Source organism: Mycetomoellerius zeteki, unplaced genomic scaffold, assembly GCF_001594055.1.
Source record: "Mycetomoellerius zeteki isolate Tzet28-1 unplaced genomic scaffold, Tzet1.0 scaffold154, whole genome shotgun sequence".
Lineage (NCBI taxonomy): Eukaryota > Metazoa > Arthropoda > Insecta > Hymenoptera > Formicidae > Mycetomoellerius > Mycetomoellerius zeteki.
The window spans coordinates 147,103-174,446 of NW_017256489.1; the positions used below are offsets into that span (position 1 = coordinate 147,103).

General features: G+C 31.2%; 1 protein-coding gene across 1 annotated transcript in view; it reads left to right on the forward strand.

Moving 5' to 3' along the window:
* The window catches only part of LOC108720634 (metabotropic glutamate receptor 8), a 179,929-nt gene that overhangs the window by 96,660 nt on the left and 55,925 nt on the right, over positions 1 to 27,344 (forward strand). The window contains exons 4-5 of the mRNA XM_018444757.1: positions 11,842 to 11,973; positions 24,601 to 24,780. Coding sequence (XP_018300259.1) covers positions 11,842 to 11,973; positions 24,601 to 24,780 — 312 coding nt within the window. The remainder of the gene's footprint in view (positions 1 to 11,841; positions 11,974 to 24,600; positions 24,781 to 27,344) is intronic.

Here is a 27,344-nt window from a genome sequence, read left to right on the forward strand (position 1 = left end):
CGCCGCCTTAGTCGCTCCCGCGGTATAATCGCCTGTAAAGAGTTCGGCTTCAGGAAAACACGTTTTGCTCAGGGCGTTAATTTGATAGTATGGAACAGTATCACCTGTGCGCTACCTCCTCCTCTGGGTGGCCTCGGACCTCCAATATGGTCTTCTATCTTCTTCTTGGCCGCCTCCTTGAGGTGGTGGAATGTGTCGCACATTAAATTACCTACCGCAGCCATCGATACTAAAAATTCTCAAACAAATTTACAAAAAGAAATAGTAATGTTACGCAAAACGCGACGACAAAAATCTCCAAATTCTCGCTCGAAAATCGCAACAAGCGTCGGCACGCCCGCCCCCCGCGTCGGGAGGACACAGGACAAATTTGCCGCGCTACTTCGGCCAGGTCGAACGATCCTTGTGATGGTGAAAAACGTCACGTCACAAGCCATAATAATAAAAAATAAAACAAACTATAAAATTTTTTAATTTTAAATTCTTTTATATTATCAAAGTATTAACGTTCTATATTATTATATGTAACTCCAAAATTAGCAAATGTCTTTTGATAAAACATAAATTCAATAAGTATAAAATAAGAACATATTTTATATTATATTTTCAACAAAATTTCACATATAATTATTAATGTCAATAGAAATGGAATCTCATATATATATATATATATATACATACACATATTAAAGTTAAATTATAGATGTATGTGTGTGTGTGTGTGTGCGCGTGCGTGCGTGCGTGCGTGCGTGCGTGTGTGTGTGTGTCTAACGAGAAATTTGTTTTAGGACTTTATAAGCTTACTTGAAAATGTATAAAGACATAAGATTTATGTAGTTATTTAAAATAATAATTATTGAAAAATAAATATCAGACGCCCGATTATATTATCTTAAAAGCTTATTCATTCGGAATTAAAATCTCATTCTATTCGTCGCTTTATTCGGGAAGATCGATATTCTGGTCGCCGGGATGTGCCAGAAATTAGGATCATTGACTGTGTAGTTACATTGGTAGAAAGCCTCTCGATAAAGACTATCATGTGGAGCGTAAAAAAGCCGACCGACAAAATTTCAAAGAGATAGATCAGAATTTGTGGAGTTCAACAGACGTTTTCCAACCACTGAACTCATCTTTCATCTCGGCACATGTAATGCCAGCTACGTTCAATTGACACGAGCGTATCGACAAAATTTTACGCAAAAAAACTGCAGGGTATGATATAGGAGGATGTTTCTAATTGTGAGTCACGTATCAGTCGAACGTGATATAGACAGGACTCGAATTGTTCGCGAAAGTGGTTTGGAGCGTGCCAGTAAAGTAGTTAGTTACAACGTGCACCGGAAATAATTCTAGTGACATGTTGCTCTTGTCATTGCGACATAATACTTTCTTTTGACGGGAATTTATAACTCAGAGTCGCATCTATAATTTAGCTCTTCGTGCGCGCATTCAATTTTACTTCCTCGTGCGATGAGAGAAGTTAATTTACTCCAGCGGTTGAAGGATATTGTTTTAACCGTAATTATCCGTTTGCTCATTTCTCAATTAGATTTATAGTTTAGAGAATAAAGTTTAGATAAGATTTTATTCTATCTCTCATAAAAAGCTGTACGTCGTGTACTTTTAGTTAGGTTTTAATTGTGTGTCAGTTCTACATAAAAGGATTCCTGAAAAATAGAATGTATATAAAATTTAAGCACTTGAATTTTCTCTATATGGAAATTGTTTGATTGAAAAGAAGAAGAATTCAAAAGTACTCTCAGCATTGATTGTACAACATCGTGTTTGCATTCTGAAATGCATATACAAACGATTTAATTATTATTGAAAGTTTCTTTCTCTCGACTATATACAGGATTTTTTTTATATTCTAACTAAAAAATGTTTCAACATGGGAATGTATTCGTTGCGGGAAGTAGCATTTCTGCTTGAGTAAGATTCATGGAATCATAGTAAATTCATATAAGTCAGTCTCCATCCTCTGGCTCCTTTTTATTCACGCCGGGAATTTATCTCGCGAACTTAAAAGAGAGAAGTCTGCGTCGCCGCGGGCAACTCAATGTAGTACTCAGCGGTACGAAGTGCGGTATAAATTCTGTGAATCGTAGATAAATTGGGATTAACATGTTACTATATAGCGTAGAATTACAGACTTACAGACAAGTCATACTTTAGAAACGTTTATTTTCATTAATTGAATTTCAATGTAAAATTGAAATTTTTTCCTAAACTTCAATATATGCAAATGAATATGCTTTTATGGGATAAGTAATTTTAAGCTAGATTTTCCCTTTTGTTCAGATGAATAAGAAATCCTTGCCTTTTGTTTCTAAAATTAAGTAAGTTAAATAAGTTAATTTTAAGTAAAAACATCTGAATATGCGATTAAAGTAAATTAAATAAAATTAAATAAAATTTTGAGATGGCTCCTTTTAGCTACAAATCGATTTCCTACAGTATCATTTACCTACAATACATCACTTTTGCCAACAATTCGTTTGCACACAAAAATTATTTTCTATAGTTCGATTGCCTACATGCATTTTTGCACACAAATAAAAATTTCAGAAACAAAGTCACATTTGCCTGCACTATTGCCTACATATATTATTGCTTACAAGTATTATTGCCTACAGCTCGATTGCCTACAGGCATTTTTGCGCACAAATATAAAATTAAGATTAAGTTAAGTAATTGTTAAGTAAAGAAAATAATTTGTATTTTTAAAGCAGAAAATTTGTGTTTTAAAACAGAGAATTTGTTTTGAAATAGAGAATTCGTGTTTCTAAGGTAGAAAATTTGTGTTTTAAAACAGAATTTGTGTTTTTAAAGCAGAGAGTAGTATATGTAGGCAATCGATCTGAAGGCAATAATACATGTAGCCAAATGTGATATTTCGTCTCTGAAAATTTTATTTGTGCGCAAAAGTGCTTGTAAGCAATCGAACTGTAGGCAATAATACTTGCAGGCAATAATACATGTAGGCAAACGATACTGTAGGCAATCGATTTGTATAGACAAACGGGATCCCCCCTAAAATTTTAAGCTTGATATAAGAATTACGTTGGAATTTTAATTTACATTGTTAAATATCATATTATATTCAAACTCTTTTTTGAACTTGACTAAAATGATAGGTATAACCAAGAGAATGCTTCAATACATTAGCATAAACCTTGTTTGAACCTTTTGCTTTGCAAAGATCCGAGCCCGCCTTGCATTAATTTACCGGGGGGAAGAGAATACCATCCTTTATCGTGTTTAATTATAATCTATCATATTACAAGTTTTAATTATTCTCTTAATTATGTGATTAATAAAGGAAAGTTGTCGGATGTAATAGCTTTCCGTCGTTCCGCGAGACCACGAAATTGGATCGCGTTATCACAGTTAAAGGATACGTTGCACGATCTTGAAGAATCACCTCCGCGTCCGCAATTGCCAAAAATCCCACCTTTTGATTTCGCGCGACGCGACACTCGTTCGTAGCCATTTATTTCCCATGTTTCCTGACAAGCAATTGCCTTCGCTTCCCATTCAGCGCTACGACTGTGCGCCTGGGAACAGTTATCACGTGAAAATCGTAAATCATCAAGTACCAGTGGGAGAGAATCGTAGATTTTTATAAAAGTATTCTTTTGTGTGCATTGCGCACACAATATTCATCAGGCCTGTATTGTTATTATTACATACTGTTCTTAAATATTACATTAATTTATATCTTTTCTTCTACACGTCACTATTTACAATTAGAAATAGATCACTCTTTGCAAGAATTTATTATTTATCTATAGTTAAAAATTTGAACAGCTCTATTGTTCTTTATTTTTGTTTTCAAAATTTCTTCTCTCTTTCTCTTTTTGTCTACTCTTGTTTACTCAAAAAAATCTAATTCATATAAGATCTACAATTAATTTTAAATAAGTCCATGACATTAATCTTAAGCATTTTAATACTAAAAATTAAAATGTTCAGATTTTGCAAAATTACAATAAATTTATATTACATTATCTTACATGTCGACAATTTATATACAATACCTTACATGTCGATTTTTATTAAAATCTTTGCATTGTATATTACTTTTATGATTGAAAACTAAAAGAACCGACATATTTTAGCCATTATTGGAAATCTCATATATTTATTATTTTGTTTAAGATGTTTATTATTTTGTTAAGAACAGAAAATTATCTTTTACGAAGCTTTTTAAATTAAATCCATTAGAAATGTATATCGATATTACGAGTACGTTTAATTTACGGTCGTTGATTGGTCATTGAACAAATTCGTTTTCTATTTTTCGCGTCGAAACGAATGCATCTTTCTCGGCGTGAATAATGCATGTTCAAATCCGGATGTTTGGATTTATTTCTCGCGCGTTCGAGCGAGAACGGTTACCTCGCCAGAAGAACACACTTCCTTGAACGAAGATCTATGGATTCAACGGCATGAATCTCTTTTTTTTGGTCTTCAGTCTCTTTCAAAACTCGCTCAGGATACCGAACACTTTGGAACGATGCCATGATTTAAGAGCCATCACGTCTCATCGACTGATAGCTTTCTGTATCTTACAGCTCGTTCATCATGTCGGACATAACTGATACTCGAATAATTCAGATAACAGGTAACGATTAATCGTAAATTATGTACTTGTAAGAATTGATAGGCACTTTGTGATGTCGACTAGAGTTATAAAAGTTTGATGAGCTCTTTTTACCGATATTTTAAACGCGTTTAATATGGATGATTAATCTTTTTATTCTTTGAGCTTCTGATGCTTGTATTTTAGCAACTATAAATTATATTTTAATAATTCTAATTTAACATATCTTAATATTATAATTTAAAATATCCCGTCGCCATATATTTCTACATTATTACATGAATTTAATACATTTATCGACTGTAGGTCTCGTACAAAAGAGTTAATAATACAAACATGCGTGTGTTGTGTGTGTGTGTGTTTTTGACAAAATAATGTTCTAAATGAGACTAAATAATGTTCGCTAAATCCAGCTTATATCCGGCAATTTATTTGCTAAATGGCAATTACATTGCACATATTTCAGTTGCACATAATTCAGTTCAGTCACGTTTTTTAATAATAAAGCTCATGCCATTTTACTCGTCATAATTTTTTGCCGTGACATGAACGAGATTTATTGACTGACAGAATAATCTGTTAACAATGTTATTACTGTTCCATTGCATAAATGATTATTAATTATTTATGAAATAGACCACGTGTGACAAAATATGTATTTATTCATAATATGTAACGGATTTTCAGCGTGCATAATGCATTCATAAATGCACTGCCTTCTTTCCACCTCTTAGCTATATACATTTTACGCTACTTAACTTTCTCGTTACACTAACGTAGACATTCACATAAACACAGCAAGTTATCTTCTAAAAAATTGCATTAATATGTCATAAGTCCGTCGGAGACATATGATATTTAAATAATCTGGAGTTGCGACATAATGCATTCCGGATTTATGCAGCCGTTCGAAGAATTTCTTCATAGAAATACACAACGTATGCATCTGCGTGATGTTTGCTTCACCATATTTAAATCATCTGAGCATACCAGAGAATAATATTCTCTAGTTTCTCGCTAGACGTTCTCTGCGAACAGACGTTTTCACGAATTCTGCTAAATATGCACGATAAAATCTCGTAACTAACACTGAGTTAGTGAATGTTCGCGAAATCAAATCGTAAATACAAATCGTTGGTATCTTGTAAATCGATAAAACTTAATTGTCGCATACATTTTTTTCTCGAAAATTTTCACGTATTTTGTAACTGATTGCACGTACACATCGATGGAACACTCATCTCATTTTTTTCACGGAAAATTAAAAAAATTCAGTGAATGAAATAAAGAGATGTGTATCCGTTGTGTACTTCTGTCGTGTTCATAGAAATCTACAACTATGTAGAATACGTACAATTCAAAATACTTATAAATAATTCGGAGAAATAAAAAAAGGACTTGAAAATAAATCCCTTAATTTCCATCATAAATTTATCAAAATAATTCTCTATCATTTTCTCTTATAGCACAATTCTTTAATTGTAAACTTGCGGAAATAATTTCTTGGTAGCTTAAAAATTAAGTAGTGTGATATATTTGCGTTAAATGGTCAGACATTCCACGATATTTAAGGGATTAACTATTATATGTGCTATTTATAATTAACTATTATTGCAAAGGAACGAAACTCATCAGCTTCTGTGAGAAAGAAGATGTCTTTCGTCGACGTTGAGTACACTTTCCAAATCGACCAAAGTTCACCTGTTCAAAAGCTACATTTAGCGAAATGTAATTGATTTCGAAAACGTTATGAAACAAATGCTGGTTATTATAGCGCAAAATGCAAACTATGCGTTAAATAATAGAAACAATTTAATACTGTTAAATGTGTTGCACTTCATAATCATATACGTACATAATTATTATAATATAGTGTGTGAGTTGGTTTTTCTAAAAATAATATCTTTGTAATGTTTGTGTTAAATGTCAAGCTCGTTATAGACAACTATTCATAGATTTACAAATAAATATGAGCAATTTATGATTTTGCATAAATGTCTAGCTATCTCAAGCAATTTATATTAAACTCATGAATATTTTCTTAATATATATATATATATATATTATACATATAATCTTTAAATAAAATCTTTATTTAAAATAGATTAATGTTAATATTTCTAAATATAAATATAATTGCTAATTATATTATATTTGATTTTTATTATTGTATTTGTTATCACTGATAAAAAAAAAGAATTTTCTAGAAAATAAGTGAATGAACTAATTAAAAATTGAAATTGCAATTACTAAGTTATAAATTAATGTTATTTAATTAATATATTTCTCTCGTATAATGTGTTTTGACGGATCAATAAAATTTAAAAGAAATGATTACATTATATTTCTTTTTCAATAATTAAAGATTCTATTAGCGGATAGTTTATAACTGTTTTGTTTATCGACTGTTTGTTCCAAGTAGATGAAAACGTAATTGTCCAACGCACAGTAACGACAAGTGCATTTCCATATTGAGAATTGCACAGGATTCCTTAATTACGAATCGTGTAACGCCGCCGTAGCTTGTAGGAAGGATCTAACGAGCACGACCGAGTTGCGCACAACGAAACGAACTTTATGGTAACTTCACAGTCGGATTTCATCCATCACGGCAGTTACCCGCGCAAATCTCTATCGAATAAAGAGGGAATAGAGTGAAAAACGTGCGCGTGGAAATCCAGCGGTATAATTCTCGTTAAAACGAAAAGAGAAACATTTGAAATAATTTTTCAGTAACTTTAAATGTATCATAACTTGTTAGAACAGAAGAGAAATAAATATTCTTTATTGTCCTTATTTTTAAAAGTACTCTGAATTTTTTCCAAATTCTTTGCAAATAGTGGAAATATATATTTAATCTATACAGGGTACTATAATCTTAAATAAGTACTGCCCAATATTTTAAAAAGTTGATTTTTTAGGTTATTTTATGAAGAAACGCTTATACATAATACGAAACGTAATATGGTTTCTAAAATTATCTTTTTTTAATAGCTTTAAATTATAAAAGATTAAAAAATTTAGAAAAATTAATCTTTTATAGTCTAAAACTGTTTTTAAGATATTTTTTGAATTTGGTATTGAGATTTCTTTTTTAGTGACATTTCTTTTTTTATGTTTAGCTTACGAAGTTAAAGCAGTAATGTATTATCTAAGTTTTATTTTTATGTTTTTTATTTTACAAAACGGCGATTAAGTATAAAAGTAAAGGAAACTTCTTGCCTGAGTTTTATTTACTCTCTAAAACTTTTAGAGTGAATCGGAAAAGTGAAATCTCTCTTAAAGATTGAAAATTGAGTTACTGTTTTTCAAGATTGGCTCAATTTTCACTTTTTAGAGTGATATTTCACTCCAAAGAATTTAGAGAATAGGGAAAAGTGGGTGAATTATGCGCACCTAAGGGAAATTTATTGTCCTGGAATGATTTTCCAAATTTCAAGCGATATAAATATGGAGAGAAATAGAAACCTTAAATATTCTTCTACCATTACGTATTCTTATATTGAACAGATTTTCATTCAATAAGGTTATATTTAGCAAAAAAGGAAAAACAGAAAAGCAAAAAAATTTCTCGCGCGTCGAGTAATTGTGCGCGTGAGTTGGGTAATTATTCGCAAAGCAAAAGTCATAGGAAATGAATGAATTATAGGATGAGAATACTTATGAGGTCATTGAAAAGGATCCGACGAGGAGGATTGTAACGGGCTTACGAGCTTTATTAGTTAGTTGGAAGGAAGAAAAGTATATATCTAATTCTACATATAGAAGTTTGTTATATAATGATGGGATACTTCCGAGGGCCTACGCTCTTTCGAAGATACACAAGCAGGATTGTCTCTATCGTATAATAATTCCTTCGATGAATAATTGGCAGTGTTTCTTCACAGTATTATCGTTAAAACAATTCCTAAGGCGGATAGTCATATCGAAAATAGTTTTAAACTTGTTAAGGAGCTTGATGGTAGGCGGCTGAGTGATGAATTTCAGTCATTGGATGTTGTTAGCCTCTTCACTAATGTTCCCATCGACTATGCGATGGACTGTATCAAAGACCATTGGCGATTTATTTCTAGAAATTGTTGTTTACCTGAGGAGGAATTCATCAAAGCGGTTCAATTTGTTTTAGATTCTACTTTCTTTAAGGCTCTCCGTTGTCTCCCGTCATCTCGGATCTAGTTATACGAAAGTTGGAAAGTAGAGCTTTGTCTTTGATTCTGTTTCCGTTGCCCTTTTACTATAGGTATATTGAGGATAATCATGGCGGCGCCTGATTCTTCGGTTAATTCCATTCTTGATATTTTTAATTCTCAGCATCCAAGGTTTCAGTTTACTATAGAAGTAGGGGGTGATAAATCGAATTTTTTGGATGTTACAGTGATTAGGGATAAAAAATGAGTTGATAGAGTTCGATTGATACCACAAGCCGACTTTTTCGGGTAGATATTTGAACTTTTGGTCACAGCACCCGGTTTCTCAAAAAATAGGTACAATCGCGGGATTAGTTGATAGAGTGGTTTTGCTTTCGAATCCTAAATTTCACTTCGATAATTTTTGTTTCATAATTAAAGTATTGTTAGAGAACGATTATCCATTGAACTTTATATTTGAGAATATTAACAATCGTTTGAAGAACATTATTATGGTTAGTAATAGGAAGAGTACCATATTGTTAATGATAATAGCGTTGATTTAGCGCAGCCTTTATGGTTCACTGTTCCTTTTTTCGCGGTATTATTGAGAAGTTTGATAGAGAAGTTGAATAGCGATCTGAGGGTATCAATAATTTTTATAGTATCAATAAATTGCGAGAATTCATTAGGGTACATAAAGACCCCTTACCGCGTGACAAGAAGTCGAATGTTGTTTATAAGATTTCTTGTAAAAGTTGCGACGCGAGTTATGTGGAACAGACGTGTAGACAGCTGAAGTCAAGAATCACGGAGCATAGGAATCATATCCGATGGAACACGTCTACCCGTAATGTTATAACGGAGCATCGGTTACAAGAAGGCCATGATTTCGATTAGGACAACGTTACAATATTGGACATGGAACCACACTAGGAAGAGATTGATTTCGGAGATGATATTCATCAGGAGACAGACGCACGGACTCAACTTGCAGACGGATATGGAGGAGTTTCCCAAGGCCTATCTCCCGATTATAGACAAGCTATAAAAGGTCGAGTTGTTGTCGCGTCTAGTCAATTAGTGTCGCTCGTACACAGTAATCTTTCTGGCGTGATTTTTGATTACTTTCCAATTTTCATTTTCTTGAAATTGATTAACGTTTTAATGTTAGATTTTCCCATTTGTAATTTCAAAAAATACTAGCTAAATCTAAAAGTGACTCACTGTGTCTGATACTGACTGGCCAACATATCAAGAACCGGTTTTTGAATTATTAATAGTAATGTTTGCGATATGGTGCTTTGTTATCACGGTGAGCGTCCTTATTTTCGGGATAATTAATTATAATCTTAAAGTTTTTTGATAAATTAATGTGTGTGTGTGTGTGTGTACGTGTTTTCTATATTCTCTGTTTCGATATTTCCTTTTTTTTCTTTTTTCTTTTTCTTTCATTCTTATTTGGGTTTAATTTCTGGTATTTATATTCTCAATGTAGGGGAGCTCACCATGATAAGATAACTTTTATTCACAGTTTATATATATTAGTTTGTGTTGTCTCTGAAAAAGGCTCAAAAATGAGCCGAAACATGTAAGCGCGTTTTAGTATAATAGAATAAAGAAGTTTTACCCTTTATGGGTGTATTATTTGCGCCACGTCTTCTGCGCCTAACTCCTATTGCCCTTATTCTTTCCAATTTCTTTTGCTTTATAAGGAGTCTTTGTTAGTTTGATTTGTTATACGGATTATAGAATGTTGATAAAGAAATCAGAAAATATATTTATTACATTGCAATATAAATATATATTAAATATATATCATATAGTATATGGAAAATGGGTAATTGTGCGCATTTCAAAATGCTTGCGCAGTTGCCCGCCGCGACCTGACTCGATATAAAATACAATTACTTCAACACTTCCTAATCGAACTTAATAAATAACAGCGTAAAAGATGCATATAATAACATACTTTAATAACATACGCAACTTTAAACAAACAAATTAAAAATATAAACTTACCATCTTATTTTCTGAATGTTAAAATAACAAGAAAAGATGTGATTTCACTTTTTTGTATTTTCTGGTTAGCAACGTATTTACGTCGTATCTTTTGTAGTTATATCTTAAGAGGACGACGTCCTCCGTAACGAGGACGATTCCTGCGTAAAAATTTCATCACGGTGATGTCTTCATCCATTGGAAAAGTACCAAACCAGGATGCGCATAATTACCCGCTGCGCACAGTTCCCCCACTTTCCTCTACTGTGGCCCGAGTTAAAAAAAAATCTTTTTTTTATAGAAGCTATGAAGAAAAAAGATAATTTTATCGAATTTAAAAAATTCTGTATCTATGTATTTTTATAAACAAGGCCTTTGAGATTACATATGTTCGTATAAATTTTCTTCTCATAAAACGATTTCAAAAATTCTTAAAATATTGGACATAAATATTTATGAATATGCGCATTATAAATTTCGATGTTATTTACCAAGAACGTCCCATTTAATCACGTTTAATCATATTGCGATTGACACAGCCACTCACGGCAATCTAGAGTTTTTCTACTGGACTACTTGTAAGTGGATTGTAGTCTAACGACTCCCACTTTCACATATTATACGTATGGTATTTGGTCCATTTCTAATCGAAAAAGCATGTGAACGGTAGATATTATAGGTGACTCTAAATGACATGGCTAATATACGCCAACTTTTGCTATTTAGGATTTAGCTCACATTCGCAAATATTGGCCCGTACATTCATATGGATATATAATTATGCATGTATGATATATAATTATGCATATATATGATAATATTTGTTTATATTCCAATGCATACATTGGCCATGTCGCTGTCTTTAGATTTCAGAAACAAATGCAGGTGAATGTGGCTGACTAATAGAGTGCCTAAGGGTACTTAGTAGTATTAAGGGGTATTTAGTAACCTAAAAGCACCATTGTGAAAATTGCACCTTATTTTCGTTTGTCGTTTTGGAAAGCGCTTTTAAATGACGTTTTACGTTTTGATAAATAAGTTTCCTCTTTATTATATCGTTATCGTGTAATGGAAGAGTACCTTGGCACTTTTCTCTCGTTTCAGGACATATCGGAGTACAAATGTGAAAATGGCAAGACGCCCACTTACGTTCCCCACAAACCGGTAACTGGCGTGATAGGCGCCGCATTCAGCGTGGTCTCTATTATGGTCGCCAACATCTTGCGGCTCTTTAAGGTAATTGTCTGTAACAATCTAACTAATTCGAATGTACGGAATGTTTTGAATCTTTATTTATAATACTAAGGGGTCTATTCTATAACTTTTAACGACTACAACTTTATAGTCGTTTAACTTAATAATTAATCTTCATTTTGTTTTAATAAAGAGATATTAAAATAACAAAGATATGAAGATTTTGCCTCTTTCGATAATATGTATTCATTTCTTTAAACATTCCGTACATTTCCTTATATAAGTTTATTTAAAATTTAAGGTGAAAAGAAGTAGCCAGCATATGTTGCATGAATGATAATTCTTCATAATTATTAATTTCAAATTAATGTATTTCAAATTTACTTTATAAATTTAGTTTAAATATATCGCGATCACATGCAATCATATACACGTCCACACGCTATTTTTACGTTGGTATTTTTATATGATGTTTATAACAACAAATTGGACACTATCTCATATAAAATTACAGATGTAAAATGAATTTGAAAGATTACAACTCGTATTAGTCCGATGAGAATAAATCAATTAAAAGAAATAAATCTATTTTCAGTCAATGCGGATCTCAGTGCTTAAGTTAACGCACTAAAATCCGCTTTGACTAATAATTAATAAGTTTATTTCTCTTATGCTCGTTTTGACCAATGTATTGATTAACTTTAATCTTGGTTTAATTTACTTTTTATTTCTTTTTAATTCTAAGAATTTTTTAGGAAAGGATATAAATAGTAAATTAAAGAGATTAAAATTAATCTACATTGGTAGAAATGTACATTAATATAAAATTTTAAAAATAAGATTTTCTGAAAGCGTGACATTCGTTATTCCTTTCGGCTTTATTTGCGCGATTTGGTATTGTTATGCCACGTGTGTCCGTCGAGATTGAAAAGCGAAAAATAGCCGGTTCGGAAAAGCAGCTTCGTAGAAAGCACAGCCGGGTATCGGCAGGTGTTTGCAGGACATGTGAAAATGTAACTTCCTTTGATATAAAGGTTACAAAGGATGAGTTTGAGAAAGAAAAAAAGAAAGAAAAAGAAATCGAAGGAGAAAGAGAGACGACAGCAGGCAATTTCATCGACTTTTGGAAAATGAGATAGTGGTACGATATGTAAAACTTCCTGACCGGTAATGACATTGAACTATCAATCAACTATCCGTAAGGATTAAAGCCGTGAAGAGCTATTCTCGCGGCATCGGCCCGTTCTTACTAGACTCAGATAAGACCCCCACGTTCATAACACCTTGAAAAATACGCCATGCAGCACAAGTTCGCTGAAAAGAGTCCGGTGATCTGCATGAAATCGGCTTGCGAAAGAAGCTCCTACCGTTGCGTTGTCGAGACGTTCTATCGATCCGCCGCCATCACCGACGTTGAACACACGAATGGATCTCGCAAACGTCGCAGCTCCTGTCAAAATACGAAATACGATTATGTCTGGCAGATTCCCATATATAATTTAATTTTAAGATATCCTATTCAGTTTCCATCTTTTTATACAGTTTTTATACAATACATTACGATTGCACATGCCTTTATTTAGTTTATTTTGACAATTATAATATGGATCGATGAGGATAAATCTAATTAAGTAAGAGAAATCCTATATTCGATCAATTATTCGCAGTTTTTAAAATTCTTATTAATATCAAATTATTAATACTTTTTTAAGATACTTATTAGTATCACAATATTATTATTAAATTGCTTGTCAGTTTAATATGTGAGATTATTACTCTAGTTCTGTCCGTAATTGCGTTTCAAGAATGAAAAGATTTCGGCGCGCGATTTGCAGAATCGCGGATATGTATATCACAATTCATTCTGAAATATTTAAGCATTAGGACCTTTATTTGAAATTACATATATATTGTGAACAATAATTTAGTTGTTTGTGTATATTGATCTGCAAATAAGACACAGAATTTAAAACTTTATTTTTCTTTTTATACTAACAGTATATTTATAGTCAATCCTTTTATGTGAGTTTTGTTTTGAAGATATCTTTTTATTGTGTTTTGATCGATATGCGATAAAATTGAATCTGAACAGTTATATTATACGAAGAATTTAGAATTGCCGAGACTAGTCGCGTATTAAACTCTCGAGTTATTTCAATGCAGTTATATCATAAGATAAGAAGACTTGCTTGCGAAAAGCACTGCTGCACAAATCGTACCGAGAATTTTATTATACATATACTCTTTTATCGTCCTTCTCATTATTTTGTAACGACCTACTTGAGTTTGAAAACTACTTCCTTTTCTATTTATCGATGGAAGCCAAGTGTCCTTTTCAGTTCATTTTCCGCCGACATGTTTTCATTGTGGACAAAGTCATTCGCGGCATATTTTCACAATTCTCTCCGCTGATTTACGATTTTGTACAAGGAAGTTCACATACATGCATCATGCGGAAAATACTCCGAAAATGTCTAATGATTCTCGGTGATTTAATATATCTCAATATAACTTCAAAATCTATCTTTGTACAAGATTAATATAAGCTAGCAAATGTATACAGATAGTAATACTAATTATAATTATATTATCGTTACAGAGAGAAAAAATTTGTTTCGAATGCTAATCCTATGTCATTACGGCAAATTTATTTGCACATATCACAAATTATTTGCAAGTGTAACAAATATTCATTCTTTTTTGTACTTGCTATAAAAATTATTTGTAGCAAATGCAAAATATTTATCAAATATACAAATTTGTTTGCTATAAACAGCAAAGAAATTTGACAAACACATTTTGCAATCCCTTTTGCATTCATAGCAAATCTTTTTTCTCTGTGATTGTTTTAGTTATGAAGAGAGTAATTAAGAGTAACATAGTATTATACAGATTTTAATTCTTTTTTACATAAGTTTCGGAATCAATTTTTTGTGAATTTGAGGTTTTATTGTCTTTTTTATAATCTTATTATATTTTCTATAAGGTACCTGAGCCAAATAAGGCCCACCTAATTTATTTTATTTTTTAAAATTCTATTTATGGAGATATTGAAACAAACTGAGAATCAAATATTCATTTCTCTCTCATTCACTCCCAAAAATAAAATATATTATTTATATAGAATATATGCAAATGAATGAAAAAAAATGTTATTAACATTGACATTGCCTTATTACATACATATGAATATAATAAGGCCCAAATTAAAAATAAATTAAAAATAACAAAGAAAGTAAACATTTTCTTTCTAAATCAGTTTTAAATGATTATTAACCATAGAAAGGAAATTTCTTAGGAATTACTCTACTCTCAAATATTACAATTATCTTTAATTTTGTTTGTAATTAACTCTTCAATCTTTGAAAATTTTTAGCAATTTGAATGCAATTTTGGTTTCTTAAAAGATAGTAGCATTGAAAATCGTTATTCTCTGGCGTAAACTCCACACGTAACAAATAAATAATAATAGCTATATATAAAAATCACATAAGAGAGTGGGCCTTATTTAATAAGTACATGTTCAAACAAAAATACTTATATTTATTTAAAAAAAAAATATTTATTAGTTGTTTTCCATAGTTAGGAAGTTGAATAATATTATAATGAATTATAATAAATTATGAAACATTGTATACTGGTAAATTTTGCAGCGGATTGTTATAAAAATGGCTCATACTAGCCTCATACACGCAAATTTTTGTTGTATTAAACAAACGTGTTGCAATCGATTCCAATTCTTTAATCCTTTTTTATTTACTTTCTATGACACATCTTTTAAGCATATAGTGCAGGCGTAAAGCGAGTTTTAAAATAATAAATTTAAAAGTGGATCTTATTTAGTGCCTGGGCCTTATTCGGCTCAGGCACCTTATATTATATATTCTATAATTAAATTAATTTATTTCTATTCTATAATTAAAAAATAAAAATTTTATTATATTATAGTAAAAAATTTTATTACACATTAAACGAAGTTTATATCAAGTATATATCAATAATCAATATGTATATATCAATTTTTAAATTCGCTTCTTAGAACAATATTGGTTAATAATGTATATTACGTGTAGATGTATCAATATTATAATATTATCATTAAACGATCAAACCGAGCTTGTGAAATATTACTATGGCACATTATAACACGTTTGTAAATTTTATAATTACAAAATTGTGTAATTATAAACGCGATGTATTTTGACGAAAAACTTAGACGCTAAGTGTTGAAATATTAGGAGAATGGCCATGTTATTTTACTCGTTATTTAACTTGAGTTAATCTTCGCCACTTGGCAAACCTTCGCGCGCGTCGCATTCAATTTACATAGCAAACGTAACTCGTTCGTTAGGAATAAAGCTGGTATGGAGCCGCTCATTGCACTCGATGTTATGCGACTCTCTTCCTTTGTACGCCAGGGGACGCAATTAACCCTTTGTGCCTCGTGCATATTCGTATTATGTCAACTGTCCATAGCAAATTTTAAAGTCTATCAATATAACAAAGAATGGACAAGATGAACGTATTATACCAGCAAGCATACTATATAATACTACTAATTATAATTATATTATCATCGTTTTACGAAGAAAAATAATCAAGATATAATATTACAATTTTTAGTTATTTTTTTATATAAATTTTAGAATCTTTTAATTGTAAAAATATAACCTGAGAATTAGTTATCATCTTTAATGTGTACATATAAAGTGTCCTGAAATTTACGAATCAAAATACTCTATAATAAGGTTTCAAAAAAATTAAATAAAAATGTTATGTGTACATTTTTATTTTAAGCAATAGTTTGTGAAATAATGAGGATTTAAGAGTATGGCCAATTACGGACTAATTATATAACGACTTAAATTATAAAACGTCCTATTTATTCGGTCGACTGTCGTTTATTCATTCGTTCTGATTCTTTATCTTGCAGAACAGTTCTAATTATTTTAGTCGATTCTGACCGCGAATTGTGCATTGCATCGCAAATCGGAATAGCGCTCATTAGAATTGCAACGAGCCGTTTATTGCATCACTTCATCAAAAATGGAAATCGTCAGGAAAGCTGCGCCGAGATTATTACTAATAAATTTGTTAGGGAATGTAGCGATATATTTTGAAAGTGAGAGAGAGAGAGAGAGAGAGAGAGAAAGTTAGTTGAGCATTTTGTGCAGAAACTTGAGTGTTCTTCAAACATGAATTATTTATTAATAAATTCGAGGCTTTGAGATCTTTGAGATTATTGCAACTATTATCTTAATTAACCCTCTACCATGTTCAAAACTTGATCTTTTTGTTGACAATACTGTAATATCACGAGAACTTTTTAAAAATGCTCGGGTCAAAAAAGACCCGAACATGGATAGAAGATTAAATGATAATTAATGGTTCATTTAATGAAATCGCCGGTTATTTAAAAGTAAAGACTCGGACCAGACTGAAACCGAAACCGATAACCGGACCGTAACCGTTATTTTTGTCGGACCGAAACCGATAACCAGACCCAAATATTGTACAAGCTAATGAACCGGTACGATAACTGGACCGAAAATGTTTTTCGGTTCGGTTTCGGTCCAGTTTTCGGTTCGGATTTTTTAACTTCTTCGGTACGATCGTCGAATCGTATGATTGTGTCACACAGCAACTACTCATGAATCTTAAAGAGCAATATTACAGGATGTCCACGGAATGTTACTTTCTTATTTCCTTACCTGATAATTATGATAATTTGCGTAAGATTAATATGTTCTTTTATAGAAAATTATCAACAAGCTGTAATTAGTTGAAACGCTGCGAATTGTTGACGTTGATGTAGAAGACAAAAGTACAGCAAAGAAAGGAAAGAAATGATTACAGTGCTTACACATCTCCCGTTCCAGATTTCTTTTAAAGAATGTTCCTTTCAATAAACGTGAATTTTTATATCCAATTTATGCTTATTGTATTACCTTTTTCTACATAGATAGATAATCTAGATAGATAATATTCTAGATAGATAATCATACATCCGTAACCGTAACAAAAAAACTGAAATCTAAACGGTTACGATCATCGTTATCAATAAAAGAGCTGAAACCATTTGGATTTCGGACTTCTTCGATCCTGAATCGAAAAAAATCCGAACCGAAAACTGGACTGAAAAAGATAAAAAAAAGACCGAAACTGTTATCCGTAAAACGACCAGAACCGGCATCGAAACCGAAAATTGGATATAGCCTCTGACCGTGATCGTAACCGGACCAAAATTTTATTTCGGTCTAAGTTCCTATTTAAAAGTCTCGTGTGTGTGTGTGTGTGTGCGCGCGTGTGCGTGTGCGTGTGCGTGCGTGCGTGCGTGCGTGCTATACTTTTTTCTATTTATTGATTTTTATATACTTTGTGTGAAAGTTCTTATTTTTTAAAAAGTAAATTAAATTATTTCTTATTAATTAAATCATTTAGGCAGATATTTGTGTTTTGAATTTTAACTGTGACAGTTGCAACCGCAGTGCGAGAGGTGAAACATTAATTGAGTCTAAAATCAATTAAACTCTAAATTATAATCGAAGATGTGAATGAATAATTTACCTGGAATTATGAACAATTTATTTATTTAATTTTCAATTATATTTATTTAATTTTCAACCATATATTTAATACATAATTAATTGCATCTTTGTCAGGGGACATATTGAAATAAATTATCCAGTAAACTTTCTCATTTTCAAATAGAGCTTAGATAAATAGCGCATATAGTATGAGTAAAATTTCACGATTTATAAATTATAATAAAATTACATAATTATAATAAAATTGACATAAGAATTATAGAAAGCTCTGATAATAAAGTAACAAAGGAAATACACATAAACGATATATTTATTATATTGATGTATAGTTCGAGTTTCCATTTACGGAAATTCCTCTCTATTATGGAAATTACAGCGCTGTGTAAATGACATACTAAATGGCTTGCGAAACGAGACAGTGAGTGTGTCTAGTAGAGATCTGATTGCTACTGGTTAGTAATTAGATATCGACAAATTGTTTGTGACATCAAACATTTTCATTGATCTCAGTTTCCTATATCAAAAATTAATCTAATTAAAAAGTCCTAATTAATAATTATATCTTCGCGCGACAGTTTATTATAGATGAAATGTTTTTGTATTTGACACATTCAGTTGTAAATTCGACCTTTGAATTTTTAACTTGGTGAGATCGATCTAGATATAGAAAGGAAGAATTTAATCTAGCTCTAAATGAGAGATGAACTCTAAAAATAACCATTATTGCGTTGATAACAACTACAATGATTTGTATTTTCGGAATTTTTTCTCAAAGCAATAATTCATTATTTTCAGCATGCGTCGATGACTCGCTGTTCGATGCGATTGACTCGCATCTGTAGATCCGAGTTCAATTCCACCTGCGTCTACATACACGATTTTTCGCGTTTAAGGAGCCAAAAATGGCTCCATCTGGTGATTAAGACACCTTTAACCACCAGCATTATTTTCTATATATTATTTTTAATTAATTGAGTGACACTCCAATAAACTATTTTACTTTATTGAACTAACATCGTTGAAGATACATGTTCTCTCCAATATACCGTATTATGGCTTACTTTTGCTTACTGTGTATGACTTACAATTAGTTAATTTTGCGTTTTTCTCTCAACATTTGATTCACATCATTGCGACAAATCAAGGTATATATATATGTATGTAACTTAATTGGTACTAAATTATTATAACATATACATACTTGATTATATAATTTAATTTTAATTGTAACGCAATGTCAGTTTATTATTTTTATTTTTCTGTTGATGTGAACAATTTTTGATAATTTATTTGTAAAATTATAGATTTAAAAATAAGATGAGATCACTTTTATATTAGTCAAATAATGCTAATTTTACATATGGACCACACACATTAAATAATAGGGAATACAGAACCGATACGTTTCACTGGATACTATTGTAATCTGACCGAATACTTCGATTTATGTAATATTATTTGTTTTTACATTGAAAATGACCCAATCGGCGTTGAAACGTTTGTACGAATATTAAATATTCTTTAAATTTTAATTAACTCGTAGCCCTTCTTTTATTTATTGATTTATTCTTATTGAGTCTTATTATTAATTTATTTTTTATTGAACTAATTATTTGCTCATAAATTGACCTATCTATTATTGTTTCAGCACACAGTATTAGCAGGTAGTTAGGAAATCTCTGCAAATTACAGTACATTAATTTTCGCCTCGGTAACATGATATAGCACAATGCGAAACTATTCACAATATAAGGATCTTAATGCTAAACTATACACAATATGAGGGTCTCAATGTTTCTGTCGACCTGTCGCCTTCCTAATAAATATATCACACACAATTATTATGTCCATATTAAGAGAAACTGTCATACATCCATTTTACAATGATCAAGGATCAAAGACCTAATACCGTTTGATTTATCGGTAACTCTATTACAATTACAAAACTGAATACCAAAATAGTGGAATATCGTAATCGGTTGTACCGAAATAATTTCAGTACTCATATATTGTTACGGCTATCAAATACTGTTATAATACCATTATAATACCGATATTGGTCGCGTTCAGCAGATTCGACTGTTGCGGAGCGGATCCGTGAGTGCTCGCTGCTATTGGTGTATTCTTCTGGATCATCCAATAGCAGTGAGCGGATCCGCTCCGCAACAATTGAGTCTGATGAACGTGACCATTAATACCCATAACGATAATGCCAAGTTTTAGAAGCAGTCACATGAGTCAAGTTTTTAGAAATCAATTTTATTAAAATGTAGTTTATAACAGAATAGAATGTAACAGGGAATGTAACAGGGAATATATATATCATAGAATAATAATTGTAACATATAACAGAAGTAATAGTTTATAACATATAATTGGAAAGTAATTTATAATATAGAATGTTAATACTCTTTATCTTAGATATCTCAATTATATAGTGGCAAAATTTTAAAAGTAGTTGCAACGGACTACGAGGATGTCATTGACTAACTCTTTTGAAAAATTAGATCTTAACGGGAATAGAATAAATTTTAAAACGGGCAAGGATTATTACTCGGAGTAAATAATCGATATTTGGAATAAGATGTTAGCAACCTTTTAACTGCAGAAGAGTTTGAAGATTCATAAAACAGCGTATAATTATATTATTGTAAGTTTTTGTCCACTAAGAATGGTTCTGTGAGAACCGAAACATTTGAAGAATTTTTGTATTGCAAATTGCGAAAGTAAAGATATAGTTGCACTGTCAGCGTGCTAAGTTCATTGCCTTTTTATAGACACTATATTTTTTCAAATTATAATTATTGAGCTTTTGGAGACTTATGGCGAATTCGATTGGAAGCGCTAATGCGCACTGGTGCATATTAAAGCCGTTGTACACTGATTTATTTGAGTATAAAAATGAAATGCAAATATTTTGAATTATGAAATACATATTTTATCTAATAGTACAATAAAATGTATTGGGTATTTCAAGATTTAATCAATTTCTATGTTTATTTATAAATATATCTTTATGTTATTTTGTGTACGACGGCTTTAATGTGCACCAGTACGCACTGAGTGCATCTAATCGAATTTGCTATTAGTTTGAATTTTTATTCACAATATGTTTTAGATTTTTAAAATTTGTGTAATTGTATTCGGTATTCCGCGTATAAAATTGAAATATCCTTTTTTAACAAAAATGTGTCGAAGTGTAAATAGATTTTTAGTTTATATTAAAAAAAACACATTTTTAAATATTTATACTATGGAGATACAATATTTTATTGTATTTCCATAGTAGTTTTAATATGTTTTAGTAAAAAATATTTATTTAATAGTTAATAAGAGCGGATTTGAATAAAATCATAATTTTAGTGATTATGAAAATATTGGAACACACTATATAATTAAACATTGCTATTACTATGATATAAGAATACAAGGTGTTTTCCTCCTGAGATGCGCAGTGTTGACCAATTAGAGAATTACCACAAATACAAAAAGTAATATGGCTCCACTTACGAGGGTCGTCCGAAAAGTTTTGAGCCTAACGCAGAAACAAGTATTTTTTCGATCAAATTCAGTTTTATTTTTCAACATAGTTTCCTTTTAAGTCGATACACTTTTCCCAGCGATGCTCCCACTCCTTTGACTCATTCAAATAATAGTTGGCGTCTTGCTCTGCAAAATAGTTTTCTAAGGATGCGGTGACCTGCTCGTTCGGTGAAAATCTCTGTCCTCCGAGTCAAACTTTAAGCCTAGGAAACAGAAAAAAATCGCTGGGGAACAGATCTTGTGAATATACGGTGGGTAGTAAATCAATTCGAACTGTAATTCGTGAATTTTTGCCATGGCGACCGTCAAAATGTGAGACGTTGCGTCATCTTGATGGAATAGCACTTTTTTGTTCTCCAAGTGCGGCTTTTTTTGCAATTTCTGTATTCTTGTTAATTAATGATGCGTAGTACACCCCCATTATAGTTTTGTCTTTTTCAAGATAATCGATGAACATAATTCCATGACTATTTCAAAAAATACCATCACCTTCTCGGCTGATGAAACCGTTTTCGTTTTCTTCAAAGCAGATTCACTCTTCGCAGTTCACTATTTTGACTGTTCATTCCTTCGTCTCAGGAATGAAGCAGTAGATCCAAGTTTCATCAACAGTTATTAATCAACGCAAAAAATCCGACGCGTTTCGCTTAAACCGCTCCAACAGGGCCTTGGAAATATTCATTCGAATGCGTTTTTGGTCCACAGTGAGCAAGTGCGGCACTCAACGCTTACGCATGCCTAATTCTTTAGTCAATAGTTGCTTTCCATTTACACCGATTCTCAGATAATTCTCACTTGTGATGTCATAATTCAACTGGCCTTGATCTTAACAAATGTTATCCAGGACATAATTCTGAACAGCATTCAAGAGGTTTTAGTCGTGCGTAATGCTAATGTCGGCGATACTGTAACCTTCAAGCCTTATAACTCGAAAAGTACTTAATGAAAAATAACTTTATTACAGTGTTTTGGAAACTCTTGACACCAGCTATTAGATTCTGGCACCAAACATAGGGTATTTCATTTAAAAAAATCGATTTGACCTTGACCTGACTTTGGCGACGCCATTCAAGGTCAAACTGATAAGATCTGTAAATAGATCTTTTTATATCTTACAACTTTTATTTGAAACATTTCTTTCAAAACGTCATCGTCCCTAATAAATCCGGGGTCCCGACCTTTTTTGAACACCCTGTATAATCTCAAACATACTGAACAAGCATACTGATCAAGTTCATTATATGAGCGTTTTATAACTTTTGTTTTGTTAATTTAAAATATTTAATAAGATATAAAAATTAATAATGATTATGTATAATGACATTTAACAAATTAGATACTGATTATGTTTTTACATTAATATTTTAACTGTCTTTTACACAATTTCAAGAATTTAAATTGTCTGTTGACTAGGGAGTAGCGTAAGAATTTTCTTAAGGAAAAATATAATTGTACTTTAATTATTAGTTCGTTTCCACTTTGACTCAAAAGAATCACGATAGAACATAAAAACTTTATATCTCTCTCTATATTGTCCTCTTATTATCATATTCTTTTTTATTCCTTCACAATTTTTGTGTCGTCGACCTGACTCAAGTAAAACCTCGATCGATCATTCTCGCAGCTTATAATTTACGTCACGTCAATAGTCTCTCAACAGTAACCATTGAAACAAATGGATTCAAATTAATACTGGAAGTGATAATGCGGGTGCGGCTTTCACGTGCTATTGTCGGTTTTCGCGTATATGCCGGGGCTGTAGGTACGAGAGATAAGGACGCACGATAATACCAATAACATCCGTTAAGGAACAATGTTATCACCAGGAAACTATCTCGGCGAAGCGTATGCCCTTTGTGCAAAAATAGAATTATCCGTTGCAACCTTGTAACCAAAGAAACCCGAGGGAGAGAGGGTGACACAGACTTAGCCACTTCCCCAGCAGGCATGAGATTATTAGATTCTCTATGTTGCTTACACACAGGTGCTGCAAAGTTACGGGCTCTCTTAATATCCGCGACGAGAAACAGGGTCACGCATCAAATGACGCGGGTATTAAGCTTTATACATGCGCGTATCTCTGCACTGTTTTTGTATAATTTATCTGTTAAATGAGCGTCGTAATATGAAAAAATAACTTTAAGTATAAACAATAATATTATATTATATATATTTTATAATGTTATCATATAATATTATTGTACGTTTATTTTATTATATTTTTATACTTTTTATATGTAAATATATTTATAAAATACATTTTTTTATATTATATTTAAAAAATAAATGTTGTGTCTGTAGGATATGTATAAGCTCTTTTTAGTAAATGATATGAATTTATGCAAAGCATAAAATTTAGTAATGTCGCTATGAATAATAATAATCATGATTTATATAAAAAAATATATTTATGCTGTGCTCTGCTCTTCTCTTCATTTCCGCCACATACACACACATATACACACACACACACACACACACACACACACACACACAAAATTATTTATTTTTCAGATATGTGTAAAAACAGAGGTAAATTTTGCAATTTTTTTTTGGTTTTATGGTAACGTGATTGCAGATACCGCAAATAAGTTACGCCTCCACCAGCACAGAACTCTCGGATAAAAGCCGGTTCGAATACTTCAGCAGAGTGGTGCCGCCAGATAATTTTCAGGCACAGGCAATTGTCGAGGTGATCCATCTGCTCGGATGGAAATATGTTTCCACGGTCGCTGTGGAAGGCGAGTACGGCGAGAAGGTGAGTGAAATGAAGGAATGGTCGTTGTTTACTTATCGTATTTAATTATTGTATTTTATTACGCGCATTACTTGTACTACTCCCCCAAAAAATTTATATTCTCTAATAACAGAATAGTATTCATTTTTTTGTAAAAAAAAAACATTATCACAATTTTTTCTTATTATTACATTTTTCAAGAAAATTTGGCAGAAAAAAAATATATTTGTCGTTTGATGAAAATAATATAAAAATGTTGTTATATATATATTTATTAGTAACAGTGGATTTTTTACATACATGTGTATTTGTATACATGTATCTCTCTCTCTCTCTCTCTCTCTCTCTAAACTCTCTCTCTCTCTCTCTCTCTCTCATGTTTCTTTTGTGGAGTTATAATTGAATATATTACAATAATTTGTAAAGCATTATCACAATAATTAGCAAGCTTTAACATTTTTATTTTAAACGTTGCAAATACATATTTTACATATTTTACATGTAACAATTAAATTGCCAAAATTTGAAATTTCTAATTATTCGATGTCATTTTGTAACTATTAAATATAGTTCTATTAATTCATTCTTGGGAACATAAATTGTTGTGTATTTAAACTAAAGTCAGCTATTATGCCGAAAATTAATAAAAACGAGATATTCACATTAACGTACAACATGATGTACACTTGCAATCTTTCATAAGATGGGGTACAACAGCGTTAATGCTATGTTAAATAATAGTTATTACAACAATGGTAATTATGATATGAGATCGTTGTATGCGACCGCGTTAACAAGCGAAGATGAAACTAATTGCGCAATCAAGTAAGAAAACTTGATATTAAAGCGCTCGCCACTGGTTAAATTAGGCGATTAGTATGCAGCGGGAATTTCACGCGAAGAGATTACCAGAGCAATTCAATCTTACAAAAATTACAGAAAGCAAAACTTTGTGGTCAGCATTCGTGCTTTTTAAAATTTTTGCTTCTGAATTCTAAACTTTGTGAAAGAAATTAACTATAAGATTTATAGAATCTTTTAGCTAAATATATACATAGATATATAGATACATAGATATATGTTATCTGTCCGGATAATTTTAAATCTTTGAATCTCTTTTTAATCAATCTCTATTTGTTATATGGTATATAGCCTATTTTATTATAAATTTGAATAGACATAATATCGAGATTTCGATATTGTTCTGTATTATTACCGCATAATGAACGAACGGGCAGGTATTGTATAATAATTCAACGTGTGCTATAACTTAACCGGCAATGCCCATAATTTTTCTTACCTTGAGGAATTCCACGCAAGAATTTTTCATATTAGCCGCGAATATTGATTAAATTACGTTTTTATAACCCACAATTATAGTAGCCGAATGGCTGCCAGGCTGCCTTTTGACAATTATGTTCATAACAATGGCGTGTTCTGCATCTCGGAACGTACAAATTTGTCGATAACGTGAATTGTACGAGCACGTTCTCAGAAGGACGATATGGTAGTAATCGCATTCCAACCAATTAAACCAGTGTGGGTGATCAATCTAATTAATCACTACCACGTATCATAATAGCTCGGCAATTACTTCGCGCGAATTAGTTTGCGTTGAAACGCGTTTCGAAATATCGAAGCCGCAAAATTGTTAATTTACGTCAATTAAATTACACAGTAATATTAAATTACATGCTATTTTGCCTAAAAAGGATTTGTTCATATCTTCAATATGATATCAATAATAAAAATAGATATAGGGAAGAATGGGGTAAGGCGATTTCTGAGACTTTTACTAACAAATTTATTAATATTTTTATCTCAAACTGCATTCTTTTCAAATTTGTTGCAAAATCTTACAGTATAGGATCATAGCTTTGGAGAAAATCATTAAAACAATTATTATAAGCATATTAATCTTTTATTTTATTTATCGATGTAAAAAAATTAAGTACTTTTGATTTGCAGTCTACCAGGAGTCAAAACAATCATGCTATTCCAGAAAATAAAAAAATAGATAATTTAATTTAATTTTTTGTTATATGAAATCTTTAAAGAGCTAAATTACATTAGTAACCATAAAGTAATATATGCATTTAATATATGCATTTAATCTTTATGTATGCTAAAAACTTTATTATAAAGTTATTATTTCTTACATGAATTATCACTTAAAATTTTCATCGAATGTATCTTTTTTATAGTTGTTCATATATGCATAATACATTATTTTAGATAAATTTCATATTAAGTAAAATATTAAATAAAAAATAATATATATTATTATTTAGAATTCGTAATTAAGGTGATCAGTTCGATCTGCTGATCAGCGCCGTGACCCCGTTTTCCCCTAATGAAGAAAAATATTTAAATTTTGGAAAAATCCACGATTATGTCTATAGTAGTTAACCAGAAAAACTCAAGTTCATAATATAATCAAACAAATAATAAATAGTTAAAGTTGATAATAATTGAAAAATATACGCAACCTTTTCGAATGTAAATTTATAAAATACATTATAAAACAACTAAAACATAAAATTCGGTCTCACTACGATAGTGTTCATGGAGATAATGAGACGCCT